At 49.0% G+C, this 9593-nt stretch overlaps 2 protein-coding genes across 2 annotated transcripts; one reads left to right on the top strand and one right to left on the bottom strand.

The window, feature by feature from the left end:
- The first annotated feature begins 84 nt into the window (after positions 1-84).
- Tmem199 (transmembrane protein 199) lies at positions 85-4723 on the top strand. The gene is made up of 6 exons (XM_051158069.1): positions 85-329; positions 1570-1643; positions 2599-2688; positions 3530-3572; positions 3779-3891; positions 4371-4723. The coding sequence occupies exons 1-6, from the start codon at positions 119-121 to the stop codon at positions 4464-4466; spliced, it is 627 nt and encodes a 208-aa protein (XP_051014026.1). The 5' UTR covers positions 85-118; the 3' UTR covers positions 4467-4723.
- A 2538-nt stretch (positions 4724-7261) lies between these two features.
- On the bottom strand, positions 7262-8884 carry Sebox (SEBOX homeobox). Its single transcript, XM_051158064.1, has 3 exons — positions 8539-8884; positions 8222-8382; positions 7262-8106 (listed from the first exon to the last, which is right to left on the bottom strand). The coding sequence occupies exons 1-3, from the start codon at positions 8564-8566 to the stop codon at positions 7741-7743; spliced, it is 555 nt and encodes a 184-aa protein (XP_051014021.1). The 5' UTR covers positions 8567-8884; the 3' UTR covers positions 7262-7740.
- Positions 8885-9593: the final 709 nt, after the last annotated feature.

Here is a 9593-nt window from a genome sequence, read left to right as displayed (position 1 = left end):
ACTGCCCTGCGCCTAAGCCCCGCCCCTGACCCTCGGGCCCGCCCCCAGCGGCCGCGCGGCTTCCTGCAGCTACATCCGGTCCGAGTTTGGGATCACCTGACCAGAGCGTGAGCTAGAAATGGCGTCTACCTTGCTCGCGGGCGAACGGCTAGTTCGCGCTTTGGGTCCTGGCGGAGAACTGGAACGGGAGCAGCTGCCCCGGAAGCTGCGTGTCCAGCTCGAGGCTGCTCTGGGAAAGAAACACGCGGGCCGTGATAGCGCCACGGGCCCCCGATGCCTGGTTTCCTTCGGTCTGATCCGAGATCTGCATCAGCACCTGAGAGAAAGAAGTGAGCCGTCCCCAACCAAGAGTCGCCGCCTCATTTTCAGCCCTAATCCCTCCTGAGTTTTTTGTTTTATTTTGTTTTGTTTTATCACCCTCGGGTGCCTACTGAGTTCTCATTTAGCCAGTTCAAAAGCCTCCTCCATAAACCTCAGGTTCACCACTTCGATGGAAATTTTTCGTGTGAGACAAAAACGTGTTTTTCCGGAGTTTGTTGAATGTCCTCTTTTAGGTCCAGCTAAGTCCATCTGACGTTTTAGGACCTCGAGATTCTAGCCCAGTATTGTCTGCCAGGTTGCGTTTCTCCATTTTGGGAGCATATAGCATAGTGAGCTTCTCCTGTTTAGAAATAGTGATTTTTTTTTTTTTCCTTTCCATCTCAAAGTTAAGGATAGAAAATTCTGATCCCTGCCCCAAGCCCCTTTTAGGAGGTATGGTATGAAAACAATGACCAAAAAAAAAAAAGAAAGTTTTTGAAAGGTCTCAACTGAGAGTCACATTTAGTTCTAATCCTTTCAAAGAAGTCATTTCTCCCCTTTGGATGAGTTTCCATAGGGTAAACTGGTATGTAACATGTTTTGCCAGAATTAACATATCCTGGCCAGAAGTGCAGAGTAGATGGTCCACTATTCGGACGTAAGAGGACCTTAGGAAAAAATCCTCTAATACAGTGTCCTCTGGGTGTTCAGCATCAATGACCCAATCCTGTCTAAGAAGGATCTAATATTTTCACAGAAATAACCTACCGTTGGTAGGGTAATTGAAGACTGACAGTTAAAGTCAACTATATAGCACTAGGAAATAATTAGGTGGAATTGTCCTAGATTTCTCTTAGACTTTGAGTAAAAAGAAAAATAATAATAATAATAATAAATGAATAAGTATATAAACCAAAAGAGAAAGTGGTCACGAGGCAGGGCATGCCACACCTGAAATTCTAGCATTTGAGGGCTGAGGCACAAAAATTGTGAGTTTTGGTCTAGGTGAAGTACTAACAATTCAAGAGACAGGCGGGTGTTTGTGTATTAGCTTAAGGTTAGACTGGTCTACGTAATGAGTTCTGAGCCCGCTAGGTCTATACGATAAACCTTGTCTCAACAAACTATATATATGTATATATTCTTGGGAATGAATTAACAGGGATCACCGTGTTTTATCTAGGTAAAAGTCAGGGCTGCCCCCTTCTGTGGTCTTACTCTTCCAACCCCAGCCTCATGCATCGTTATGTGGAACCTTTTTCTTCCCAGATTCCAGGCTGTACCTTCATGAACTCCTAGAAGGCAGCGAGATCTATCTCCCAGAGGTGGTGAAGCCTCCTCGGGTACGTAAGGAACACGCTTGTGAGAGTAGGTCCGTGCTGAGTTGGGTGTGGATATTGTTAATCAACCTTCAGGTTTGAAATCTTACGTTTAATTCTTTGGAATGGGGCTGGAGAGATGGCTCAGTGGTTAAGAGCACTGTCTGCTCTTCCAGAGGTCCTGAGTTCGATTCCCAGCAACCACATGGTGGCTCACAACCATCTATAATGTGATCCGATGACCTCTTCTGGCGTGCTGGCATACATGCAGGCAGAGCACTGTATTCTTAATAATAAATAAATAAAATCTTTAAAAAAAAAAAAAAATTCTTTGGAATGGCTCGGATGTGACTCAGTGCAAGAGTAGTTGACAAAGCCCTGGGTTCAATAAATAAATGCAATTGGGGACGGGGGTGGGGGGGGGGAGGAGCAGCGAGCTAGCTCAGTAGGTGGGGGGGGCCCTTGCTACCAAGCATGGCAGGCAATCTAGGTTCATTCCTCAGGACCTACGTGGTGGACTTGCAAAGGTTGTCTCTTACCTCACACACATGCACTGCTACATGTACAAAGGATTTTTTTTTAAAAAAATCTTTGTCATCTAAGATCTGGAGGGGGCCAGGCCTGGTTGCACACACCTTTAATCCCAGCGCTCAGGAGGCAGAGGCAGGAGGATCGCTGTGAGTTGGAGGCCAGCCTGGTCAAAAAACGAGTCCAGGATAGTCAAGGCTACACAGAGAAACCCTATCTTGAAAAACCAACAAAACAAAACAAAACAAAAATCTGGGAAGGAAGGGGTCTCTAACAACTTTTGGAAACTGAGATTCAGTAAACCATTTTCCAAAGCTGAGAGAGCATAACCAGTGTGCGGATGACCCAGCTCCCTTAGCAGTACAGTGCACTTTGGGACCAATGATTGTGACATATTTTGTAGCAAGAAAAATGTAGAAGATCATTCTTGCTGTGGTTATTTTTGCTCTAGAATCCAGAGCTGGTTGCTCGGCTGGAGAAGATTAAGATACAGCTAGCCAATGAGGAATATAAGCGGATCACTCGCAACGTCACTTGTCAGGTAAGGGCCTGCTACTTGGTATATGACCTGCAACCAGAAATAACTACAGAGGGTTTTGGTTGGATTTTTTGTTTGTTTTTGTTTTTTTCCGAGTCAGGGTTTCTCTATGTAATTTTGGCTGTTCTGGACTCACTTTGTAGACCAGGCTGGCCTTGAATTCTGGATCCTCCTGTCCAGCCTCTCAAATGCTGGGATTACAGGTGTGCCTGTAGCCTTTTTTTTTTTTTTTTTTTTTTTTGTCCTGGCAGGGCTCCTTTGACATGCTTCTGCTATAAAATAAGAAAGTAGATGGGTCCTAGGAGCCTGGACTTTCTTCTTTATGATCTAGAAGGTATGATGTAAGTCCTAGGCAAAAGAATCCGTGGAAGGGCAGAATTAATCTGTTGAGAAATAGAAAGGGCTGAGGCCAGACTAGCAAAAGGGGATTTTCAAAAAATACTTATTTGTATGAGTGCTCTATCTGCATGTACACCTGCACACCAGAAGAGGGCATCAGATCACATAATAGATGGTTATGAGCCACCATGTGGTTGCTGGGATTTGAACTCAGGACCTTTGGAAGACCAAGACAGTGCTCTTAACCACTGAGCCATCTCTCCAGCCTACAAAAGGGGATTTTAAAGCAGGTATGGTGGCACACGCCTGTAATCCCAGCACTCAGGAGGCAGAGGCAGCCGGTTCACTATGGGTTCAAGGCCAGCCTGGTCTACAAAGTGAGTCCAGGACAGCCAAGGCTACACAGAGAAACCCTGTCTCAAAAAAAAAAAAAAAAAAAAAAAAGTTGGGGATGGTTAAACTGTTGTTTCTGAAGTCATCTGGCGCGTTGTTTTTTTCCTCTCAGGACGCACAGCGCGGGGGGACTCTCAGTGACCTAGGAAAGCAAGGTGAGATGCTGCAAACCCAGGCTGCTCAAGCCTCCTTGGAGTTGGTCATGGCCTTCCTTCCCGTTGCACTATTATGGGATCAAGGCTAAGATATTCAGACTCGGTCTCTGAAGAGAACCCAGTAGAAGGGGGAGGCAGCTATGAGGTAGTTTGGCCTCCCTGAGCATGTTGACCTAAATGTTTCTCTTCTGAACTGCTTTCCAAAGTGAGGTCAGTGAAGGCGCTGGTCATCACAGTTTTCAACTTCATTGTCACCGTGGCAGCTGCCTTTGTCTGCACTTACCTAGGAAGCCAGTATATCTTCACAGAAATGGCCTCGGTGAGTAGGTGCGCGCGGCAGGACAAAGTGCCCCTCAGGGGTTAATGGGAAAGGGGGCATTCGTGTGAAACTGCACAGGTTAGTCAGTTGGATATATTTATGCAATTAGCAGAGGACCCATTAACTTTCCAGTAGTCCTAGGCTTGGGTAGCAATCCCAAGAGCTACCTTTCCCCCACAACCTTCCTCCTGCTGTGGCCCTTTCATATAGTTCCTCATGTGGTGACCCCCGACCATAAAATTATTTTCTGTAATTTTGCTACTAATATGAATCATAATATAAATATGTATATGCAGAATATCTGATGTGTGACCCCTGTGTTGTGATTGTTCGCCCCCCACCCCAGAGGGGTTGTGACCCCCCAGGTTGAGAACTGCTGACTTAGACTTGGGTAGGGAATCTCCATCCTCACTAGAGGTGGTGAGGGCTTGCAGCTCCATGCTGGCCCACATCCTTACACCTGCTTCTTCCTACTGCAGAGAGTACTGGCTGCCCTGATCGTCGCCTCCGTGGTCGGCCTGGCAGAGCTGTACGTCATGGTGAGGGCGATGGAAGGCGAACTGGGCGAGCTGTAACTGGTGCTTCACCGTCAAAGCCTGGAAGAAGTCTGGGGAAGCCCAGGCTCTCCAGTGCCCGTCACTGGCTCTCAGTCAACCCGTGACGCTCTTTCTACTCAACTCCAGTTGGTCAAGTTCTTTGTCTGCCATGAATTTCCCTGGGGAGGAACAGAGGAGAGTCAGACGTCATGTTTCTTTAGAACTGAAAGAGCTGGTCTCGGTGACTTCTCACCGGTTCATTCTGCTCTGCTGAGTCTGGGTTTCTCACCAGAAATGGGCCAAACTGCCCTGAACTAGCCCAAGTGCATAAGTCAGTCACCGTCCTTCATCCACATGTCTTGTCACTGAGAACAGAAGACTAAAGAAGCAGAAGGCATGACCCTGAGAAGAACCAGTCAGAAGGCAGGCGTCAATAAGACAAAAAAAAAAAAAAAAAAAGACCAGTTGATACAGGATGAGGGAACTAGAAGCCAGGCAGCTAACCTTTTCTAGAAAAGGAAATGGTATCAGGCCATTTTCCAGAAGTCAAAACAGGCTAAGAGAAATCAGATGAACAGCTATGGACCTCCTCCTGTCAAATGGAGCCAAAGATGATGTCCTGTTATCTTTGTAATGTTACACTTTAGCCGAGCGTGGTGGTGCGCGCCTGTAATCCCAGCACTCAGGAAGGCAGAGGCGGGTGGATCTCTGTGAGTTCAAGGCCACCCTGGTCTTCAGAGTGAGTCCAGGACAGCCAAGGCTACATGGAGAAACCCTGTCTCCAAAAACAAAAACAAAGTAATGTTACACTTTGCAGAACTTAGATAAGTTAGAGAACCTACTTAAGGTACTTGAAAGATGTTATTTATCCAATAAATATGTATTGTGTTTAGTGTATTTTTATTTTAGATCCTGTAAGAACACAAAGTACAAAAACTTCATAATTGTGAGAATGACTCTGAATATCTGCCCGTTTGTATGTGACAGGGTCTTGCTGTATAGCTCTAGCTGACCTCGGCCTCTGCCTCCTGAGTCCCAGGATTCAGGAATATGCCATCATGGCTGGTCCTCAAGTCTGTTTGGCCTGCCAGCTTGTCTTTTCATGTGTCTATCTGACTATTTGTGCACCATATGCACACAGGAGCCAGAGGGGATGAGAAGAGGAAGTGGAGTTAAGCTGTTGTATGGGTGCTGGGAACTGAACCTCTGTTCTCGGGGAGTTGCAAATGCTCTTAGCCGCTGAGCCACCAGTTCAGCCCCTCGAGCCCCTCTGTTCTGATTGTGGACTATTAGACGGGCTCCTCTACTGCCTGTGTGAATGTGTGTGAGTACAGGTAGGTACTCATGTGCCAGAGTTTTCACGTGGAGGTCAGAGGATAACTAACTTTCAGGAGTTGTTTACTTTGTTGAGACAGGTCTCTTGGCTCTGCACTGCATGCTCCAAGCTACCCTTTCCTATCTTTGCTTTGTAGAAGTGCTGGGACTGGAGGCATGTGCCATCACGTCCCACCCTCTGTGGATTCCTCTTACCTGATTTGCACATCAGATACCTTTACCTACTGAAACTTTTTCCAGGTTTGTCTCACAGACTCTAACTAGTTCAGTAAGCAGCTCATCAGCTTTGTTTACCAGTCTTGTTAGTAGGGAAAAGTGGCACATGTAGGAAAATGTAGGCATTTTCCAGTGTTCTGAGAGGCAGGACTGACGACAGGTCAGAAAGCCTGGCTTTAAGCCGTGTTGGGGCATTTGTGGCCCACTTCCCTGTGTTCTCTGTATGCCAGGCTACCTACATATCCTGAAGTACCTGGCTTGAAGTTGAAAGCCTCCCAAATGTTAGAAGCGTTGGCTTCATCGGAATCTCTTCCAACAGACTTTGTCCAGCCTAGAGTTCCTCACAGTAAACTTGGGGCCTTTTGTTGAGAGGGATTGTTCCCTAGATCCCAGTCCCTCCACACAGGCCCACAGGCTACTGTGGCAGCAAACTCCCAACAGTAGTTTTTGTGGACCAGGGCCTGTGCTAGCATCTGTAGATAAATCAAGAAACCTAGCCCGTGCCTTGTGTGTGTAATTACTCAAGAGCCACCCTGCAAGGACCAGGATCCAAAGCACTAGATCCAGGGGGTGTTTGGCAGGGGTCAGAGGGACAGAAAGTTTGGACCTGTCCCTCCTGCCTTCCTATATGGAGCAGAGGGATGGAGCACTTACTGAGTTTTTAACCATGTGCTGTCACATAAGGGTCTTACATTTTTCCCAAGACAGGAAGTAAGTGTTCCCATTCCTGCTTTGCAGACAATTCCAGAGCCCTTACATAGCAGAGCTAGGCTTTGAGTCCAACACAGGCTGATCACGGACTCTGCTTTTTCTCTCCAAAGCAAGTGGCTCCAGAGGCAAGAGCAACTAGAGCATCCTGTGGTGCAAGCAAGTTCTGTGTCCTCAGAGCCTAGAAGAGCTCTGAGCCCTTTAATTAACCATCCATCCCCTGATCCCAGCAGAAGCCCAGACATGATTCCTACCCAGTCTGCGGCACCTGGCCCTGTTGAGGGATTTGGTGATGGGAGATAAACTTCCAGGCAGGCAGGCCTCATCCCCATTCATTTGTGATACAACAATCCAGATTAAAGTGCAGTTTTGTTTTATTTAGAGATTAGATGGTATTACAGAGGACAGTGATACCAAAACCCAAGGCTACCACTCTCCCACCCCAGATCTGTCAGGGTGTCCCCACGGCCTATATCAGCGGGCAGCCAATCTGATCTCTGGGAAAATGCAATCAATCTAAGACCTGGGCTTCTATTTCTGTAATTTCAATATCACTCTTGAAGCCCACAGTTCAGATTAATTTTTCCAGGTGGCAGGAAGACAGGCAATGAGGCCCTGAATCTTGAAAGAGTGGGTCTCCCAGAAGCCCAGTTTAGGAGCAGTACCCTTCCCCTGGCACATAGGTGAGGTCGTGAAGGGCCCTCTTAGACTGGTGGCTGCCCCCATAGAGGAAAGAGATCATCAGCTAGGATCATAAGGCGTAGGGGACCCAACCCTAGCACTAGAGGTGGAAAATATGGTCCCTTACCATGATAGACAATGGGCATATGCCCCAAAAAGGACTAGGGTGCCAGGTTGTAGGAGCCAGGCTCTAGTCACTGCTCAGGATCTTTGACTAGGCTGGTGGAGTTGGGAGTAGAGGTCTCTGAGCTAAACTCTTAGGGGACATTCCCTGTGGAAAGAGAGGCAGGGGTTCTCTTATGTGCCACATCCCAAGAGAGATGGAGTAGGCTACAAGAGCCAAAGCCAAAAGTCTTACAAGTGCTGTGGAAAATTAGTGGTCTACGTTGGTGACGATGGCTGAGGAATAGATAAGGTCAGACAGGCTACCCAGTGAAGTCTGAGGAACAATTTGCTCTAAAGAACGGTGAACTGAAGCCCCACTTGGCCCCCATGAGGCTGCAGCTTTAGCCCCTGTGCCTGGACCCAAGCTGGGGTCTGCACAGGAGGTCTGTGGGCATGCTGAAGCATGCTGGGCTGAGCTGGCGGGGTGCAGAGGCTGGTCTGGTGTTCCTGGGTCCCAAGGCTGCTTAGGAGTGTCTGGAAGAGAGCAGGAGTTTGGGGGGAGCTCCAGCTTGGGGCTTAGGGGTCCTGGCTCTCTGTTCTTGATTCTCTTGGCTCGGCGGTTCTGGAACCACACCTGATAGAGAAGATGAAAGAATATATCTTGGCACCAGTCCCAAGACCTGGGACAGAAAAGCAAACCTGAGGTCAGGATTTCCAGAGAGAAATCCAGTTGGCTGTTGTGGCTTTACCTGGATCTTGGCTTCAGGCAGGTGAGTTACCTGAGCCAGGTACTCACGGGTGCCGATGTCCGGATAGGGCCTAGCTGCAAATACCCGTTCCAGCTCCAGCAACTGCCCAACACTGAAGGTGGTCCTCTTTCTCCGATGGGGACCCAAACCAGTGGCACAGCCTGTGGGACGGGATGGGAATCAAACCACTCCCTGCAAGAGACTCCACCCAGCCTCAGAGCCTTGATCAGGCTCTGCAGCCCCCACTCCCTCCCCTCCTCACCCTCCCCATCTCTCCACACTTCCTCATCCCACCCACCCTTTCCCCACCAGATCACCTGGAGATGCCTCCACAGGACTGGCCATGGAGCTGGTACAGGATGAGGAGCCAGAGGGCCATGTCAGGGCTATTCCCTACACCAGACTTTGGCCGTAGGGTTTTAAGCTGCTCAGAGTGCATGGCTCCGCCTCCAGAGGGAAGAGGCTTAGCGTTCATTCAAGGGAGGTTGAGAAGGGGCAAACAAGGCAGGGTTGGGGCTGATAGCGGTCTGGGTTGGACCAGATTGATGCACACCCCAGCTGATCACACCTCCCTCCTTAAACCTCAGCCTCTGGCAGTCCCTGCCTTCCATCCCGTGCTGTGTGAAATCCTTCCCTCAAACCACAGAAAGCCACCTTCCCATAGCTCCCTCCCACGGCTTCAGCTCCCCCTTAGGGTCGTCCCCCCCCCCCTCCAGTGCCCTGGCCTTGGCTTCCTTCAGGGGAAGAAAATGGATTTCTGTCCCACCCACTGAGGACAGGGCAGTGAAACTGGATAGGATGAGGATGCTGTTGGAGCCGCCTGCTGTCAGCAGGGCTGGGGAACAGATGCCACAGCCAGCTGCCCCCCTCCCCCCACCTCCAGGGCTCCTATAGAACTCAGACAGGCCTCCTGAAACCCAGGATCCTAGAGCCAAGGCTTCCCAAAGACATTTGCTTTTACAGCATTCCCTTCCCTGAGGCCTCACTGAGCCGATTTACTCTGAGGAAGGAGATTTGAATGACAATGTTCCTCCTGTTCTTGCCCTCCTTTCTCTGTCCCCACCCTATGCCCAGGACAGGGACCTCAGAGAAGCCCCCATGAGGATGTGTGTTGTAGGCGTCTGTCCCTCTGTTGCTCAGGAGTTAACTGTATTCTAGATTAACAGTGGACAGCAAAGGCGAGTTGACTTCTACCCTCCTGCTCCACCGCTGGGTTAACTGACAGAGGACACAGCCTCAGAAGGAAGGGAAGCTCTCACAAGGCCCCAGTGTTTCTGTGAGCCCAGTGAGGGTCTTCTCAGTGCCTCCTCAATCATTCTGGAGAGCCCCACATGTCCTCCTTTATCCAGGAAACAGGGCTGCCCACCCTAAT

This window comes from Acomys russatus, chromosome 16, assembly GCF_903995435.1.
Source record: "Acomys russatus chromosome 16, mAcoRus1.1, whole genome shotgun sequence".
In the NCBI taxonomy this organism is placed as follows: Eukaryota; Metazoa; Chordata; class Mammalia; order Rodentia; family Muridae; genus Acomys; species Acomys russatus.
This window is presented reverse-complemented; position numbering and strand designations above follow the sequence as displayed.